Source organism: Ranitomeya imitator, chromosome 2 (genome assembly GCF_032444005.1).
Source record: "Ranitomeya imitator isolate aRanImi1 chromosome 2, aRanImi1.pri, whole genome shotgun sequence".
Classification (NCBI taxonomy): Eukaryota; Metazoa; Chordata; class Amphibia; order Anura; family Dendrobatidae; genus Ranitomeya; species Ranitomeya imitator.
The window spans coordinates 77,639,275-77,659,989 of record NC_091283.1 but is presented as its reverse complement, the minus strand read 5'-3'; the positions used below and the strand labels follow the sequence as shown (position 1 = coordinate 77,659,989).

The 20,715-nt window shown below is 42.8% G+C and overlaps 1 protein-coding gene across 3 annotated transcripts in view; it reads left to right on the top strand.

Annotated features, from left to right (window-relative positions):
* The window catches only part of ARHGEF6 (Rac/Cdc42 guanine nucleotide exchange factor 6), a 162,685-nt gene that overhangs the window by 101,675 nt on the left and 40,295 nt on the right, over positions 1–20,715 (top strand). For all 3 annotated transcript variants that reach the window (XM_069747005.1, XM_069747004.1, XM_069747006.1), the window contains exons 12-15: positions 14,804–14,950; positions 15,392–15,478; positions 18,807–18,885; positions 19,118–19,257. In XM_069747005.1, the coding sequence (XP_069603106.1) occupies positions 14,804–14,950; positions 15,392–15,478; positions 18,807–18,885; positions 19,118–19,257 (453 nt within the window). The remainder of the gene's footprint in view (positions 1–14,803; positions 14,951–15,391; positions 15,479–18,806; positions 18,886–19,117; positions 19,258–20,715) is intronic.

Here is a 20,715-nt window from a genome sequence, read left to right as displayed (position 1 = left end):
GGTACCGAGAACTCGTGGCCCTGTGTCTGGGGGCGCTCCACATGTCATTAACATGTCTATCCATACTGTGATTTCCATAACACATGATTTTTCCTTCTTGGCGTTGCATTTTTAGTGTATTAAAGTACCCAAAATAAAAACTCGTGGACACTGATGATTCAATTGTAAAATATTTGTCGATCATTTTGAAGCCATATCGCATAACTACTCTCCATGGCAAACATATACACAGGTCTGAAATATTCACCGGAACTCACCCTATGAAAAGTCAATGAATAACATGTGACTTGTGTCAGAGTGGATTAAACATGGCCACGTACACTTGGACACTTGGCAGGGAGTCGTGCCCTTGAAACGTCCAGCTGTTGTCCCATGTTATAGAGAGAATTTGTGATATGGATATGAAATGAAAAGAAAAAATATTTCACAATTGAATCAGCAGTGTCCGTGAATGATTTTAGTTTAGCGGATTGGAGCTGGGTTTGAAGATTCCTAGTAGACGTGATGACTAAATACCACAGCCCGAACTAAGTTTCGATTATGTGTTTGTATGACTGTGTTAAAGGGAATCCGTCAGCAGGTTTTTGCCATGTAACCTGAAAGCAGCTTGATGTATGAGAGATGTTCAATTTATCTACCTTAATATGAAAACAAAATTACCTGAGACATTGGAACTTCCTGCTTTTCAATGTGATCCCTCTTGACATCAACACACTTATTTCACTTGGCCTCCAGAGATCGGACGCCCTCAGAATAACAGGAGAATTCTTGCTGCTGCAATAACCCAGTTACTGCCTCTTTGACTGCACTATCATCAGGAAATTGTTACCCACACAGAAATGTCTTCAGGTTCTGAAATAGAATGTAATCACTGGGAGCCGGGTCTGGACTGTAGGGTTGATGGTTAAGCTCCATGAAACCGCATTCCCTGATAGCAGCTTGTGATTTGTGAACCAGCGCATTGTTATGAGTAGAAAACAACCTGCCGACAACTTCCCACAGCGTTTCTCTTTGATTGCCTCACGTAATGGCTTCATTGTTGAAGCATAGATGTCTCCAGTAACTGCTGTCTTGTGTGGCATGAATTGTAGTAGTAGTAAAACTAGTAAAACTGTTGCCGTCATCTTCCCAGCTGACTGCTGAAATTTTCTTTTGGAAATGGTGACCCCTTGTGTTCCATTGCATGGACTCTTATTTGGCTCAGGATCACGATGGTGGACCTATGTTTCATCACCCGTAATAATTTGAGAATAGCAGTCTCCTGGATTTTCTCAAAGCATGTCTAAATTCTTTTGGCTAAATTGTTGGCGACATGTTTTTTGCTCAAGTGTCACCATTCATGGCACCCACCGAGAACTGACCTATGACATCATCAAGACATCGTGAATGATATTAGAATCCATGCTGACTGAAATGCCTACTTCATGAGCATTAACAGAGACTATGACCTGACAATCTTCCAAAATTTTGACCTCCACTTTTGGCATATTTCCTCTGAAGATGCTTTGACAAGTCGACCTGAATGAAAACTTTACTTGGTAGTAGGATGGTGCATCATCACCATATACAGCAATCATCCCTACATGGATTTTTTTAAGCTTCTTTTTTGCTTTGTGAGAAATTGTATCGTGGAACAAAACTCAAAATATTTTCTTTCTTTGAAGAGCTTTACTGTACTGCACTTGCCATCCTGTCAATTCAAGTGCTTTCATCAGATTGAACCACCAGTTGTGCAAGTTCTCCCACTTAAAAAGATGAGAGAGACCTGTAATTGACATCATAGGTAGACCTCAACTATGAAAGTCAAAATGAGAAACCAAATCCAGAAAATCACCTTGTCTGATTTGGCAAGATTAATTTTGCAAATCATGGTGGAAAATAAGTATTTGGTCACATGAAAACATGACAGATTTCTGTCTCTCACAGACCTGAAACTTCTTCTTTAAGAGGCTCCTCTGTCCTCCACTCATTACCTGTAATAATGGCACCTGTTTAAGGTTGTGGACTGGTGTCTTTTATACTGATAACAAGTTCAAACAGTCACACTACAAATTACACTGTCGTGAAGACCAAAGAGCTGTTGAAGGACACCAGAAACAAAATTGTAGCCCTGCACCAGGCTGGGAAGACTGAATCTGAAATAGACAAGCAGCTTGGTGTGATGAAATCAACTGTGGGAGCAATAATAAGAAAATCGAAGACATACAAGACCACTGATAATCTCTCTCGATCTTGGGCTCCACGCAAGATCTCACCCCGTGGGGTCAAAATAATCACAAGAACGGTGAGCAAAAATCCCAGAACCACACAGGGAACCTAGTGAATGACCTGCATAGAGCTGGGACCACCGTAACAAAGGCTAACATCAGTAACACACTACGCCGCCAGGGACTCAGATCCTGCAGTGCCAGACATGTCCCCCTGCTTAAGCCAGTACATAATGATAACTCATAGAACTTATCCGCATTATTTCACTAATTTTAGATATAACTATCAAGCGGAGGACAGTATGACTTAATCGCCAATGTTGAAACCAACACACTCCAAAACAAACGATACGTAAGTCAAAGCTTATAGACAAAAATACAACAATTCTTTATTATTAAAAATTACATAAGACGCTGTGAATAGGAGTCGGTTAACACAACCAAAAACATGCTATGCAAAAGCACGTAGGGGGCACAAACCCTGGACAGATCCATCCCATAATGATTCTAAGGCATATTGCCGCTGCACCAGCACACTCAGGAGTCAATGCTACACAAATGCCAACCGCATAGTAATTACAAATGGCGAGATATAAATTAAATGGTTACCTGTGGCTGATGCAGTGAGGGTGTCCAGGGGGTGTGCGCCCGCCCCAACGCACGTTTCGGTGAACCACCTTTGCCCCATTTGTAATTACTATGCGGTTGGCATTTGTGTAGCATTGACTCCTGAGTGTGCTGGTGCAGCGGCAATATGCCTTAGAATCATTATGGGATGGATCTGTCCAGGGTTTGTGCCCCCTACGTGCTTTTGCATAGCATGTTTTTGGTTGTGTTAACCGACTCCTATTCACAGCGTCTTATGTAATTTTTAATAATAAAGAATTGTTGTATTTTTGTCTATAAGCTTTGACTTACGTATCGTTTGTTTTGGAGTGTGTTGGTTAAGCCAGTACATGTCCGGGCCCGTCTGAAGTTTGCTGGAGAGCATTTGGATTACCCAGAAGAGTATTGGGAGAATGTGATATGGGCTGATGAAACCAAAGTAGAACTGTTTGGTAGAAACAAAACTCGTCATGTTTGGAGGAGACAGAATGCTGACTTGCATCCAAAGAACACCATACCTACTGTGAAGCATGGGGGTTGCAACATAATGCTTTGGGGCTGTTTCTCTGCAAAGGGACTAGGATGACTGATCCGTTTACATGAAAAAATGAATGGGGCCATGTAGCGTGAGATTTTGAGTGCAAACCTCCTTCCATCAGCAAGGGCATTGAAGATAAAACGTAGATGGGTCTTTCAGCATGATAATGATCCCAAGCACACCATGAGGGCAATGAAGGAGTGGCTTTGTAAGAAGCATATGAAGGTCCTGGAGTGACCTAGCGAGTCTGTAGATCTCAACCCCATAGAAAACCTTTGAAGGGAGTTGAAAGTCCGTGTTGCCCAGCGACAGGCCCAAAATATCACTGCTCTAGAGGAGATCTGCATGGAGGTATGGGCCAACGTACCGCCACCGGTGTGTGCCAACCTTGTGAAGACTTACAGAAAAAGTTTGACCTCTGTCATTGCCAACAAAAGATTTATAACAAAATATTGAGATGAACTTTTGTTAATGACCAAATACTTATTTTCCTCCATAATTTGCAAAATAAATCTTGCCAAATCAGACAAGGTGATTTTCTGGATTTGTTTTCTCATTTTGACTCTCATAGTTGTGGTCTACCTATGATGTCAATTACATGCCTCTCTCATCTTTTTAAGTGGGAGAACTTGCACAATTGGTGGCTGACGAAATACTTTTTTTCACCACTGTATATTAACACTTATCTGTGCCCTCCCCCATCCAGGTAGGTGTGAGGCCAAAGGGTATAGGATAACACTAATGAGACAAACAAGGGAAGATGGACAGGGATAAATGGAAATAACAATCACACAAAATACATTCACCAAACAGAGTGGAACACTGGGGAGCAAATGGAAGGAGAAACGAAATAGAAGAGGATGAAGATGTACACACAAGCAAACTCAAAGCAATCCTGAACAAATCTCCAAACACCTTCTCCAAACATAAACTTCACCTCCAACTCTTAACCAGGCAGTAAGAACTATCACTAGCAATTCTTAAGTGCCAGTGGTGAGCATATATAGCAGAGGGGAGTGGCCAAAACTGAACAACTGAGACAATCCAGGTCAGAGTGCTCCAGGAGCTTCAACTGAATTGATTAATCCTTGCACTGTCATAAGATAAAAACCTGCAATAGTGAAGCAGTTCAAACCAGTGCAGGAGTGCGGCCCCTCTCTGTCGCGGTATCCCCGTGATACTGTGCATAAGCAGATGGCTGCCAATCATTGGCATGTTGGGGTTACACAAATTAACCTGATTGCCTGGCACGAGAACAATTAGTCCTGCAGTGATAACCTCCTGCTGATAAAACACTAATTGCATTAAAACTACAGCAAGTTGCTGGGCAAGTGATATATCACTCGAATCGTGCTCTCTGCCCCTACATCGTGCTGCTCTCAGTTTTTGCTCCTTAATCTATTTGACAGATTCCCTTTAACGTTGGTTTGTATTTCATTACCAAGCAGTTCAGTAAGTGATACATCGTTGGAATTAGGGTCTCTGCCTCTACATCATGCTGCTCTCAGATTCCATAGCAAAACCTGCTGACAGATTTACTTTAGTAAAAAGATGTCCTTGAAGTAGTCCATGTTCTTTAATAAATGATCCTACGCCTTATCAGGTGGTTGCAGGTATTTATATAACCCTGTAATATGTTCTTTGCTCTGATTTACTGATAAATAGAACGTACCATGTGCAGTATCGTGTGCCATGGAAAGTGACTAATCCAGCATGGATGATGCACTTGTGCTGTGATAGTAAGTGTTCCCATGTATGTAAGGTGTGTAGGTGGAGTTTCCTTTCTTTCCTGTCGTACCCCGTGGTTGTTCTACGTATATACTTACTGAATTTAAAAACTAAAAATTCCTTCACGTACTGACAATTGGTCTTTAATGGAAAGACGCAACGTGTAAAATGAAATGTTTAACACATGGATTCTGTAGTTATGGAAATCTTACTTGTCTACGTAGCTCTTGTATATAGTCAAATGTGAAATTTGTTTTGAGAGCAATTATATGTAGTTGGTTTACAGCTCTTACCATTGCATCAGGAAGTTGCTTCCTGTTTAAAAAAAAACAAAAAACATAAGAAAAACTATAAAAATAGAGTTGACATCTTAGTGTTTGATATCAGTATTGTAAGCCGAACCCAGGAGTGGGTCAAAATGGTGCTCATGTTCTGTTTATACCCTCTCTCTGATTGTTCCTCTCCTGATTTTGTCATGCAAATACTGATGTAAAATACTGACTAAATATTGTTGGGTTAATGTAGTCTTAAAGAAGAAAAACGTCCAGCTCCACCGAATCAGTGAAGATTAAAATTTCTTTATTCACAAACTTGTAACATAGAGGATACAAACTTCAGCACAAATCATGTGGGTGTGAATCTCAACGCGTTTCTGGAGACTAAACTAATTAAGGGAGCTTATTCTCCAGAAACGCGTTGAGATTCACACCCACATGATTTGTGCCGAAGTTTGTATCCTCTATGTTACAAGTTTGTGAATAAAGAAATTTTAATCTTCACTGATTCGGTGGAGCTGGACGTTAGTTAGTTGGGTTAGTAACTGGCTTAGTGATAGAAAGCAGAGGGTGGTTATAAATGGTATAGTCTCTAACTGGGTCGCTGTGACCAGTGGGGTACCGCAGGGGTCAGTATTGGGACCTGTTCTCTTCAACATATTCATTAATGATCTGGTAGAAGGTTTACACAGTAAAATATCGATATTTGCAGATGATACAAAACTATGTAAAGCAGTTAATACAAGAGAAGATAGTATTCTGCTACAGATGGATCTGGATAAGTTGGAAACTTGGGCTGAAAGGTGGCAGATGAGGTTTAACAATGATAAATGTAAGGTTATACACATGGGAAGAAGGAATCAATGTCACCATTACACACTGAATGGGAAACCACTGGGTAAATCTGACAGGGAGAAGGACTTGGGGATCCTAGTTAATGATAAACTTACCTGGAGCAGCCAGTGCCAGGCAGCAGCTGCCAAGGCAAACAGGATCATGGGGTGCATTAAAAGAGGTCTGGATACACATGATGAGAGCATTATACTGCCTCTGTACAAATCCCTAGTTAGACCGCACATGGACTACTGTGTCCAGTTTTGGGCACCGGTGCTCAGGAAGGATATAATGGAACTAGAGAGAGTACAAAGGAGGGCAACAAAATTAACCCCTTACCGGCATCGGACGTACTATACCGTCCGATGCCGGCTCCCCTGCTTTGATGCAGGGCTCCGCGGTGAGCCCGCATCAAAGCCGGGACATGTCAGCTGTTTTGAACAGCTGACATGTGCCCGTAATAGGCGCGGGCAGAATCGCGATCTGCCCGCACCTATTAACTAGTTAAATGCCGCTGTCAAACGCAGACAGCGGCATTTAACTACCGCTTCCGGCCGGGCGGCCGGAAATGACGTCATCGCCGACCCCCGTCACATGTCCGGGGGTCGGCGATGCGTCTCCATTGTAGCCATAGAGGTCCTTGAGACCTCTATGGTTACTGATTGCCCATCGCTGTGAGCGCCACCCTGTGGTCGGCGCTCACAGCACACGTGCAATTCTGCTACATAGCAGCGATCAGCAGATCGCTGCTATGTAGCAGAGCCGATCGTGCTGTGCCTGCTTATAGCCTCCCATGGAGGCTATTGAAGCATGGCAAAAGTTAAAAAAAAAAGTTTAAAAAAAATGTGAAAAAAATAAAAAAAACATAAAAGTTTAAATCACCCCCCTTTCGCCCCAATCAAAATAAATCAATAAAAAAAATATCAAATCTACGCATATTTGGTATCGCCGCGCTCAGAATTGCCCGATCTATCAAATAAAAAAAAGTATTAACCTGATCGCTAAACAGCGTAGCGGGAAAAAAACTCGAAACGCCAGAATTACGTTTTTTTGGTCGACATTGCATTAAAATGCAATAACGGGCGATCAAAAGAACGTATCTGCACCGAAATGCTATCATTAAAAACGTCATCTCGGCACGCAAAAATAAGCCCTCAACCGACCCCAGATCACGAAAAATGGAGACGCTACGAGTATCGGAAAATGGCGCAATTTTTTTTTTTTTTTTTTAGCAAAGTTTGGAATTTTTTTTCACCACTTAGATAAAAAATAACCTAGTCATGTTTGGTGTCTATGAACTCGTAATGACCTGGAGAATCATAATGGCAGGTCAGTTTTAGCATTTAGTGAACCTAGCAAAAAAGCCAAACAAAAAACCAATGTGGGATTGCACTTTTTTTGCAATTTCACCGCACTTGGAATTTTTTTCCCGTTTTCTAGTACACGACATGCTAAAACCAATGATGTTGTTCAAAAGTACAACTCGTCCCGCAAAAAATAAGCCCTCACATGGCCAAATTGACGGAAAAATAAAAAAGTTATGGCTCTGGGAAGGAGGGGAGCGAAAAACGAACACGGAAAAACGAAAAATCCCCCGGTCATGAAGGGGTTAATAAAGGGGATGGGAGAACTACAATACCCAGATAGATTAGCAAAATTAGGATTATTTAGTCTAGAAAAAAGACGACTGAGGGGCGATCTAATAACCATGTATAAGTATATAAGGGGACAATACAAATATCTCGCTGAGGATCTGTTTATACCAAGGAAGGTGACGGGCACAAGGGGGCATTCTTTGCGTCTGGAGGAGAGAAGGTTTTTCCACCAACATAGAAGAGGATTCTTTACTGTTAGGGCAGTGAGAATCTGGAATTGCTTGCCTGAGGAGGTGGTGATGGCGAACTCAGTCGAGGGATTCAAGAGAGGCCTGGATGTCTTCCTGGAGCAGAACAATATTGTATCATACAATTAGGTTCTGTAGAAGGACGTAGATCTGGGGATTTATTATGATGGAATATAGGCTGAACTGGATGGACAAATGTCTTTTTTCGGCCTTACTAACTATGTTACTATGTTACTATGTGCCGTCCTAGCGATCAAAGTGCCACTGTGTGACGGTACCCTTAGTTCTACTATTTTGATCAAAAAAGTGTAAAGGCCATCCGACCACGACAAGGTGTACCCAATTAGGATGGTCCCATCTCCAGTAAGGTTTTAATGCTGGGTGCGGCATGGCTTTCCTTTTTTAACTATTCATTTCATCTGTATAGCTTCCCATGAGCAGGTGTCTGAACAGTTAGGTCTTGGTCCTACTGTGCTCCATCTATATTGAGGCGGCTGACACAGGATGAGGTTTTAATATTTGTTGAGGCAGCGCTGGTCTCTGCACGCCGGGTAGTCTTAGAACACACCCTGACAGTGCGCTCAGTTGACGGCTTGTTATTGCTGATCAGAGCCAGCGAGAGAGCGTCCTTTCTTTGTGCACATCACAAAGTAACAGAGCAGGGACTATCCCAGCCCCTGAAATGAGCATTCCTGATAACGCTTCACTTCATGAAGGGGGCAGAGGCTGTGGCAGTGACCGCTGCCTCCTGGTGACGCTTCGTTAGTGTATCCGAATATGCACTGGAATTCTCTAATGAAGGGTCATCAAAAAGGAAGTAGAAAAAAAAGAGAGAAAAGATATTGCACTTAGGGATTATTTAATTCAAGTATATTACAAATTAGTTTAGATGATGGCAATAAAAAGATAGCGATTAAGGATGCAAATTACTTTGTTTGTTAGACCACCCCTTTAAGAGAATGACTTTCCATGTATTATATGTATGACTGCAGGAAGAGAGGCTGCTGGTTTGTTAGTTTCTTCTATCTCATATGCCATTGGCTTCACACTTATATTTGCAGTACTTTTGTACGTTTATGTGCATTTTTCTATATGTGATTGTATCCATCCTTGAAATAAAACTACTCTTATTTTAGAAATTCTTAAAATGACATTTACATTTTCTAAATACGTGAAATTCTGAAATTGGCAAATTCCGTGCTAGGTAACATTTAGTGGGATTGCCCCTTCTATGAAGAGTTGCTGTTTCCCCGTCAGGTTGGGTTTTCTAGTGTTAAAAACCGCAACGTCTCTGCTTTGTCTTGTGTTCACAGGACTAGGGTGTTTCTCAGAAAATGGGAGTGCTGGAAAGTGTGATGATCAGATAAAGAAGCTCTGTGATAATCTACTACACATGCAGATGTGATTGGCACCTCACTGGGTTTCCTGTAGGGCTAGAAATCAACAAACTGCTTAGTTTGCATGCAATTTAATATTTTCCCAATAGTAAAGGTACCGTCACACTAGACGATATCGCTAGCAATCCGTAACGTTGCAGCGTCCTGGCTAGCGATATCGTCCAGTGTGACAGGCAGCAGCGATCAGGCCCCTGCTGTGATGTCGCTGGTCGGGGAAGAAAGTCCAGAACTTTGTTTCGTCGCTGGATCTCCCGCTGACATCGCTGAATCGGCGTGTGTGACGCCGATTCAGCGATGTCTTCGCTGGTAACCAGGGTAAATATCGGGTTACTAAGCGCAGGGCCGCGCTTAGTAACCCGATGTTTACCCTGGTTACCATCGTTAAAGTAAAAAAAACAACCACTACATACTTACCTACCGCTGTCTGTCCCCGGCGCTCTGCTTCTCTGCACTCCTCCTGCACTGGCTGTGAGCACAGCGGCCGGAAAGCAGAGTGGTGACGTCACCGCTCTGCTTTCCGGCTGCCCGGCGCTGACAGCCAGAGCAGAGAAGCACAGCGCCGGGGACAGACAGCGGTAGGTAAAGGTACCTTCACACTAAACGATATCGCTAGCGATCCGTGACGTTGCAGCGTCCTCGCTAGCGATATCGTTCAGTTTGACACCCAGCAGCGATCAGAATCCTGCTGTGATGTCATTGGTCGGGGCTAGAAGGCCAGAACTTTATTTGGTCGCTGGCTTTCCCGCTGACATCGCTGAATCGGCGTGTGTGACACCGATTCAGCGATGTCTTCGCTGGTAACCAGGGTAAACATCGGGTTACTAAGCGCAGGGCCGCGCTTAGTAACCCGATGTTTACCCTGGTTACCATCCTAAAAGTAAAAAAACAAACGCTTCATACTTACCTTCGGCTGTCTGTCCCCGGCGCTGTGCTTTCCTGCACTCACTGCGAGCACAGCGGCCGGAAAGCAGAGAGGTGAAGTCACCGCTCTGCTTTCCGGCCGCTGTGCTCACAGCCAGTACAGAGAAGCACAGCGCCGGGGACAGACAGCAGAATGTAAGTATGAAGCGTTTGTTTTTTTTACTTTTAGGATGGTATCCAGGGTAAACATCGGGTTACTAAGCGCGGCCCTGCGCTTAGTAACCCGATGTTTACCCTGGTTACCGGCATCGTTGGTCGCTGGAGAGCTGTCTGTGTGACAGCTCTCCAGCGACCAAACAGCGACGCTGCAGCGATCCGGATCGTTGTCGGTATCGCTGCAGCGTCGCTTAAGTGACGGTACCTTAACTCGTATGTATTAATATTTGTGATCAAGCTGTGTGTCAGCCGGTGTTGCCACCAGAGGGGTAATTTCAAGCATCTGAGCCCCCAAGACAAAATGTGTATTGTGTCACTCAACTGCAATGCATCATTTACAGTACTGATTTCGACATATGGGGCATGGGGATCTATTGGGCACCGTTGGTGTCGAAGCATGACCATAGTCTGTGCCTCCCCCTATAGTTACGCCCCAGGATCTTACAGAACTCATTATCAAGTATTTTTAGATCCATTTGAGGCACACATGCTTAAACATTCCTTAGTTCCCATACGGCTGTGTAACATGGCTGGCTTGTCACTATTCATCTAGGAAAGCTGGATTTTCACTTTTTTGATTACAGACCATGACTTATAAAAAGGAGCTATCAGTTCGAATAAATTTGTGCTTTTTTAACCCCTTGTAAATGCTGCTGTTCCCCTGAATCCGATGTTGCTTTTCTTTTGTTCCTATGCCTCTCCGATCCCGAGATATGGTCCCCTCTTCCCTGTCTGTACATCCAGTCTGTTTTCACATGTGGGTGTGGTCCTCAAGGAGATGCCCACAGCAAAAGAGTTGAGGACTACGCCCACTTGACTAAAAAGACTAGATTTTCATACAGGGAAGACAAGGCCATATCTCAGGAATGGAGAGGCTCAAAAACTATTGAAAAACAATGCCAGATTCAGGAGAACAGCTGCACCGACAACACGCAACAAAAAAGACAACTATATCTACATATGGCAAGTGATAGGTCCTCTGAAAGAGTAAAATAAATGGAACTTAAATTAACTTAATTTGGGGGGGGAAAGGGAGTTTCTACTTTTTGACCTGTCACAGTTTCTTTAGCAGCTACTAGAAGCCATCAACAATCTTGCTGATAAACCTTAAAAGCTTCATTGAGACCACCAATATTATTAGTATAAAGAATGCAATCCGCAAAATGAAAATCACCAGACTAAGTTGTAGTCAAACGCTGGAGATTTCAGCTCTGACGGCTACAGCATTGGACATTAAAGAGAACCTGTCACCCCCAAAATCGAAGGTGAGCTAAGCCCACCAGCATCAGGGGCTTATCTGCAGCGTTCTGTAATGCTGTAGATAAGCCCCGATGTATCCTGGAAGATGAGAAAAAGAGGTTAGATTCTAGTCACCCAGGGACGGTCCCGGTCCGCTTCTGGTCCGATGGGCGTCGCGTCCGGTCCGGGGCCTCCTATCTTCATAGGATGACATCCTCTTCTTGTCTTCATGCTTCGGCCCAGGCGTACTTTGTCTGCCTCTGACCATTCCCGGCGCCTGCGCACTGCAGTACTTTGCTCTGCCCTCAACAGGACAATTGTTGGTTTTCACAAAGTTTGTTGCTTCAGTGTTTTTAGATCTTGTAGTCAGATGTTTTTATAGTTACTGAAATATAATAATGAGCATTTCATAAGATTTTAAACTTTTATGACAAATACATCAAGTTTATGCCAAGACTCAGTAATTACAGTGTTGATCATTATTTCTTAAGATTTTTGCACTTTGCTCTGGATATCAGCTTCTGGGCCAAATCCTGACTGATGACCGCCCATTTTGGCCTATTTGGTGCTTGAAATTTATCACAATTTCTAAGCTTTTTTTTGTTAGTCTCCCACTTTTTGAGGATTGACTACAGATTGTCAATGACATTGACATTTGGGAAGTTTCCTGGCCAAGGACCAACAATTTCAATGTTTTGTTCACCAAGTCACTTAGCTTTCACTTTTATCTTGTGACATGTTGGTCCATCATGCTGGAAAAAACATTGTTCATCACTTTGCTCTTGGATTATTGGGAGAAGTTGCTCTTGGAGTATGTTTAGATATCATCATTTATTAGTGGCAATTCTCTTCAGCATAATTGTGAGTCATCTGATACCACAGATGGAAAGACCCGACACATGAATGATGTCAGAATGCATGACTGTTGGCAGGAGAGATGACTCCTGATACCGCTGATCTTTTCTTCTCCGGTCAATCATTCTTCAGGATGTCCCAAACAATCTAAAGGGAGCCTCATCTGAGAAAAAATAATTTTACCCCAGTCCTCTGCAGTCGAAGAAAGTCAGTTTTGTCTTTGATGTACCGTATGTTTTCAGATTATAAGACGCACTTTTTCCCCCCAAAAAAAATAATTTTATAATCCGAATGTAGCTTACTGGAGAGGTGAGGGGCGGCAGCACTGTGGTGGAGCGGGGTGGAGGAAAATAGGAAAAAAATGTGTTTAATAAAATAGTGGTGCGTGTTATAGTCTGCTTTTACGGTAGCGGGTGGCGATTACAGTGGAGCGGGGTCCCAGGGTGCAGGGTAACTGCTGCAGGAAACTGGCGGTGGCAGGAGTGGGCCGATGCTGCGGGCCCGAGGCTATTTTCCTCCCCAAAGTTTGGGGGTGCATCTTAAGGTCTGGTGCGTCTTATGATCTGCAAAATATGGTATTTTTTTGGAGAGCAGTGACTTGTTTGTTGTTCTTCACACCAGGCCAGCCTCCAAAATCCTACACCTCACTTTGCATGAAGATGAACTGACACCTGCCCACAGGGTTCATGTGTGGGGTTGCTTTTTATCCATGCAGGGTGCTCACTAAAAATTTTGCCTAAAACCAGTGCCATGAGTAAAGAATGGGATCTAAACATCCTGATGAGCAACTTCTTACAATGATCCAGGAGAAATTTGGCGGTGATATTTTTTTTTTCCAACATGATGGAGACTGTCTTGAAATGCTGATAATCGTACTTCAGTGACCATAGAAACATCATAGAAGCACTGAAGCAGCAAAGTTGGAGAAAACTAAAATTTGGGACAGTTTCAAAACTTTGGCCACGAATGTACTGTTCACTGCTATGATTTATTATGTGCCGGTCTCACGGTAGAAAACTCCAGAATGTCGCGAAGCACCAGACGAAACAATGTAGTGCAGCAGCTAATGAGCAGAGCTGATGATGTGGATGAGTTGATGATATAATGAGAATTTGAGAATTGCATCGACTTTCAAATCTGAAGCATGTCAATTCTTTCAGTGTTTTTTTTACCTATAGAAAGCAATGAAAAAGTTAAACAAAAATGCAACAGCGTTTTTGGTGAATAAAACAAATTTTATTAGGCCGGACTACCTTACACTACGGCATAACGCAGTCCATTAACGCCACCATTGAGTCCAATGTCGGACGCATCGCTAGCGCACGCCCACAATGGGTGTGCGCTAGCGATGTGCCGTCATTGAGTGACGGACCCTGGGACGCGGGCTGCAGTGTTTCCGGGTCCGTCACTGCTAGCGCGATGTCATGCCGGCACTTGCGTTAACAGCAGTCCATTAACGCATGTGTTGAACGGGCAGCTGTTAACGCAATGTGAACCTAGCCTTAAACATGTACTGTAGACAAAACACACATGTAGTCTGTACCCCAAAAAAGCTGCAAAAAACAAGTCGAAAGCGCTGAACAAGGGAGATTTGAATGCTGTGTTTTTATTGCCAACAGATTGAGTTTTGGGTGCATGAAAAAATCACAGCAAAAACACATTTGAACATACAGTAGCTTAGGAATATATTCATTCGTGGCTTTTTTGCAGTGATTTTTTGCTTGCATTTTTTCAGGCAGAAAAATAGCAACTTTTTAGCCTGCCAGCAAAAGCAATGAGATTTCAGAACTCTCATGCACATGCAGCTTTTTTTCCTGATTGAATATTGCGCATGCTAAAATTAAAAGGCTGATTTTTCTTTTTTTTTTTTTTCTTTTTTTTTTGCCTTCCTTGGAGATATTCCAGCGCCGGAGGTTGGCAGTAGCTTAACCCTCTCTCCCCATACACACTTAGCTATGAAAATTTGGGGGGAGTTTGGATAGTCAGCCAATCTAGTTTGTGGGTACTTATATTTGTAGCATGTCTTCTACCCTCAACAAACTGCACATGGGTGCAGATCAAATAAAACAAAAAAGATGTAGGAGCAGATGAGGGCAGGGTGGCGGACAAAAATCAATGGCAAATAGGGATAACATATATTCTGTGTGGATATAATAATCTGTATTCCGTTGCTTTAGAAAATTTGTGCCATTTGCATGTTTCAGGCACAGTGTCAGGACTTGCGGAAAAGGAAGCAGTTGGAGCTACAAATCCTTTCCGAACCCATCCAGTGTTGGGAAGGAGAAGACATTAAGACATTAGGAAGTGTCCTGTATATGTCGCAAGTTATGGTACAATGTGGAGCAAGTGAGGTATGTAGGAAAAATAGTGATGCCTATTGCCAGGCTGAACATTTCACAACATGGCTCAGAAATTCAGCTTTTTCTCTGAGATTGTATTTTTCACCCCACTGAATTGTTTATACCACAAAAAAACAAAGGAGTTTATTAGCTAAAATATATATTATTTAGCAGGGGGACAAGACTTATACAGGTATGCCCAAATATAGCTGTTTCAGGGGCTTTAAATGTTCTGCTAATGGGGATTCAAGTGCCATCTGTGTTCGGAAGATGAAGCCCTGCATCCACGTGCCTGTCATGCTGAGTGCCATGTTTCACTGCAGTCAGGCCAGTACTTTGATTGAAGCACACTTCTAATAAGTCCAGCCTCTTGTTAAGATTTGTATTCTGTGCTCGGCGCGTTCCTGATCATTCCTGACGCTGATTATTTGTTATAATTCTTCTCTAATCAAGGATAAAGAAGAACGGTATTTTATGTTGTTTTCAAACGCACTTGTAGTGCTGTCTGCCAGTCCACGGATGAGCGGCTTTATTTATCAGGTATTGTAGAAAACGTTTTTATTCTAGATTTAGTAATTCTTTGTAACCACTTCCCATAATTGCCTCTTTTTTGCAGATCACACAAAGGTCCATTAAACTAAATCATTCATACGCACATAAATATTAATAGGTCTGCACCTGGGCAACGTCTCTCAAAGGGCTCACCTTAATGGGACCAGAATGTTTTCTAAAGTCTTAGACATGCACATTGAATATGAAGTAATACTCCAATATATTATTAAGGCCACATTATGGTAAATCACCAGCTATATTCTTACTGTTGTAGGGATTCCCTCGCATTGGGTAGCATTCACACAGGCAATGTGGTTTGGTCATAAAACTCCAAGGGATTCAAAACCAAAAACAGCCCCTTCTGGGTACAAAAGTATCACAGCAAATAAGCAGTTCATTTAGCAGGGCACATATATCACTGCGGACTCACCTGTACAGATTACAGTCCTTTCTCACTTCATACACAGAAAAGGCACAATCCCACCAGTATCTGTATCCCCATCAGCATGAGCGTCAGCAGCTCCCTCCACCAAACAGAAGTATTGAACTCCAGGCACAGTTCACACTTAACAGGCTACAGCTTCCACACTGTTTTGTGCACACACAGACTGCGCCGCTTTCCTAGCTGAACCATGCAGTCTCCAGTCAGAGACAGACCACATAATGTTTCTCTCTCAGCTACAGCTCACATTTTGGCTGGTCGTTCACCAGCAGCACACTTGACTTTGCTCCATCAACAGACTCACACCACTAGTGAACACAGGCCCTGGTTCTTGCTTAAAGCTAGTCACGTGCATCTAATCAAGCCCTGCAGTGCTAGGATTTAAGCCTAGCCTACCTTGGTTTGCTACACTGCATAGTATGTTTCATCCCAGCTCAATTACAGTCAGACATGTTAAGCCCTTTATGGCCAGCAGTATCATATCATGACCGCCAGTGCAGTGTAGACAGGATGTCAGTCTCCTCTACAGGATGGCATCATTGATTAAATCTCTCCTGGCCTCCTACAGACGCCTCCCTGGTGTCTTCTGCTTGTCCAGCAAAGATCTAATTTTTGTACATTTTTTAGGAATTCAATGAACGTAGCAAATTTAAACAATATATGATTTGCTTAAAATTGCCATAGCCATTTAATATTTTTTTTAAATATCACATTAGCCAGAGAAGGATGACATGACTAGACAGGCGACCCCATGCTGCCTTGCAGCTATCATATCACGTGTTATAGCTCAGCCAATCCTATATGACTATCATAGGTTGTATAAAAGCAGAAGCAGGAAATGCAGCCAACAATTTTAGGTGAGTCTGGATCGTGATAAAAGCTCACATAGAGATGGAAAGAGAAAGCCATGAAACACTGAAGAATTAGTATGTGAGCAAAAGAAAATAATATAAATTGAGTTGATAGAGATAGGAGACCTTATTTTTAGGACAATAGGAGGCTTTGGATAACTTTTTCATTTGCTGCAATTTGTCTTTCCTGGTCAAATTTGGTGAAGGCGATGAATGCAAAGCAAATTCGAGTGCTAAATGCAGAGATCTTGGCTGATAAGTGCTGGCCAGAAGATCTTCAAACTACAACTAATTTGGTTACAGGATGGGAAAGAAAACATAAGTAGTAATTTTTCCCTTATTTTTAAAGGGAATCTGTCACAATGTTTTTGCTCCCTAATCTGAGAGCAGCACCATCACTTGCTGGGCTGCTTGCTGTCATTTTGATGAAATCACTTTTATCTGCTTCACATCTACCAGTTCTCTGGATGCTGAGCTGTGTATAACTGATTGTCAGCTTCCAGTGTACACTGTGCATAGGCAGAAAGCTGCCAACCAGTGGTTGGGGCAGGATTACATGGTGCTCATGAATATGGAGGACCACATGGCAGCAAGTTTACTATTCCTTTAGTGATGATTACAGAATTGTTTCCTCTGACAGGCTATGTGCACATGTTCAGGATTTCTTGCAGAAAATTCCTGAGAAAAACCTGAAATTTTCTGCAAGAAATCTGCATGCGTTTTTGCCGCGTTTTTTGTGCGTTTTTGATGCGTTTTTTTCCGGACATTTCCCAATGCATTTTGTAATGGGAAATCCGCAAAAAAAACGCAAAATTAATGAACATGCTGCGTTTTTTTGCGGAAAAAAAGCATCATGTGCACAAAACATGCAGAATTCATTCTAAATGATGGGATGCTTATTGTATGCTTTTTTTTTCAGTTTTATAGCGTTTTTATCGGGAAAAAACAGCAACGTGTGCACACAGCCACACAGTAAAGAATCCTCTTAAGGCCGGGATCACACGTGTGAGAAACTCGCATGAGTCTGGCATCTCAATACCCGGCAATGCCGCCGTCACTCGGGACTGGAGTGTGCGGCTACATGTATTTCTATGCAGCCGGACACTCCGGTCCCGACTGCCGGCGGCAGTGACGCGTATTGAGATGCGAGACTCATGCGAGTTTCTCGCACGTGTGATCCCGGCCTTAAGAAGGGGATATATGAGTGTCAAAGTCTGTGATAAAGAGAGGCTTTCAGGGATGTAAATCCAGAGGGATCATCTGAAGATGCAAAGCACTGGTAACACTGAAGAGCAGGAAAGCTAGATTACACTATACGAAGACAAAAGCCACTCTGTTCTGGGACAAGACTGCTCCGCGGACAGATGAAGAGCAGGAAAGCTAGATTACACTGTACGAAGACAAAAGCCACTCTGTTCTGGGACAAGACTGCTCTGCGGACAGATGAAGAGCAGGAAAGCTAGATTACACTGTACTAAGACAAAAGCCACTCCGTTCTGGGACAAGACTGCTCTGCGGACAGATGAAGAGCAGGAAAGCTAGATTACACTGTACTAAGACAAAAGCCACTCTGTTCTGGGACAAGACTGCTCTGCGGACAGATGAAGAGCAGGAAAGCTAGATTACACTGTACTAAGACAAAAGCCACTCCGTTCTGGGACAAGACTGCTCCGCGGACAGATGAAACCAGGATTAACCTGTACTAGAGTGAGAACAGTATCAAGTATGGAAGGAAATACTGCACATGTTGCAAATTCATAGGACGCAACGGTGCTTTATGGTTTAGATAAATGACCCAACTAAATCGCTGTCACTGTTAGCAGACAAGCATGCTTGGGTAGCAACTTATTAGACATATCATACCCTTAATTACAGTAATCTTTTTCTCTATTTCTTGCATACAGGTGCAATTCAAAACCCCCCACTCATTGCCTTCAATTTCATGGCTCAGCTTTAAAGAGTATTAGACACCACAATCATCTGCCGATATGTTCTTCTTACATTTATTTTTCTATTTTTAAAGGGAAAATTACCATTAATTGGCATGTTAGTAATTAAGTTGGAGGAGAATGACATGTGCAGCAATGCTTTTGAGATCTCAGGTGAGCTAATCCTTTATTGAGGATGTGTTTGATTTTTGTTTTTATTTTAGGGATATAGAACGTGAAATGCTGGGAATTCTACATTTTGTAGCGTAATATGACCTCAGGGTCACATATTGTTGCTTTTTTCATATATATTTGTTTTAAATGGATGGGTAAAGCACATTATATGTAACAATCGTTTGTTCTTGTTTACGTATTTTTTTAAATGCTATATTATCTTGTCTTTTAGGTCACATGACAGAACGCACTGCAGTGTACTGCAATAACAGTCAGGACTGCCAGGAGTGGCTTGACCATCTGTGCAGGCTAACCAAGTCTCCTGGTTCCCACTCCTCTTTGTGTAAAGCGCCATCTTGGCCTGGTCACTCAGTAAGTGATGTTTATGATGTGGCAAATTATTTAGAAAAGAAACTTTTTTGTAACTTTTTAATAGTTTAAATATCAGGTGTACAATTCTTTGTAAGTCGTTACTTTGACAGCAATAATGTTGACTGAGCTCCATTAACTGGATTATCATTTTTTATTAAAAAAAAATTGGGGGATCGGCAGCAACTGCTTTATAACAAACTAGAGCTAGATTAGAGGATAGGCGTTTAAAGATGTCCGCGCTGCTGCACAGGATGAAAGTCCGACACTCCAGGTAAGAGCAAATAGTTTTATTACTCCTTTCTGGCTCAAACCAATCCCTTTTTTCAAATCAAGCTACAAAGTTTTGTAGTTTGATTTGAAAACGGGCTCGGATGGAGTCAGAAATGCGTAATCAAACTACTTGCATGTAGCTGGAGTGTCGGACTTTCATCCTGTACAGCAGCGCGGACATCTTTAAACGCCTATCCTCTAATCCGTATCCACCAGTGTGCAGAGGAAGGGATCCTTCTACCTGCCGGCGGACTGCAGCAACTTATTTAACACTGTCTTCTATTGGAGCTGTGAGTAAAGATGAGCGAATTTTTCTATTTTCAGTTCGGATTACAAATGCCGTATTTGCTGAACATAGCCGAATGCCATTGGAGTCTATGTGAGTAGAGATGAGTGAATATGTTCGGAAATGATAGTCAAACATAAATTCAGCATGAATATGGTGCAAGTACGGCACGTATATGGCGAATTCGGATTCAGCGATCGTTTTCTGAACATATTCGCTCATCTCTGCTTGTCACCTTCACAACTCCATCAGCCACACCTCACGCCCCACACTTATTCTACCACGCAGTGTCCCTTTTCTCGTTTTTTTAACTTGCTGCATCCCCTGCTGCTTCATCTCTCGGCTATTCCTGATGATCCTTGTCTACAGGACTGCAGTGGTGACATCCCTTTTACATGTGACCGCTGCAGACAATTGCTGGCCACAGCAAGGATGCCAAGTTACATAGCATACGACTACGGCCGGGGTCACACTTGCGAGTGCAATGCGAGAAACTCGCGCGAGTCACTCTCTTCAATACCCGGCACTCGGGACCAGAGCGTTCAGCGGCATAGAAATACATGTACTCGCACGCTCCGGTCCCGAGTGCAGGCGGCAGTGCCGGGTATTGATGCGAGAGACTCGCATTGCACTCACAAGTGTGACCCCGGCCTACTGACAAGTCTCAACTCTCCTTGTTATTATCCTCTGAAAATATGGTTATCTTCCCTTTTAACTCCCTATACTACAGGATATCCCACATCCCATTCCCCTTTGCTTTCTAGCTCTTTCCTCCTCCCTCTTGTCAGTGAAATGATCATGTCTGACAATAGATAACTTTGAGTCTGTGATCAGCAGCATAGAAGAGCAGATCCAGGAGTCACTATTGCACTACCTTACAAATTGTTATAGTGGGACATAGA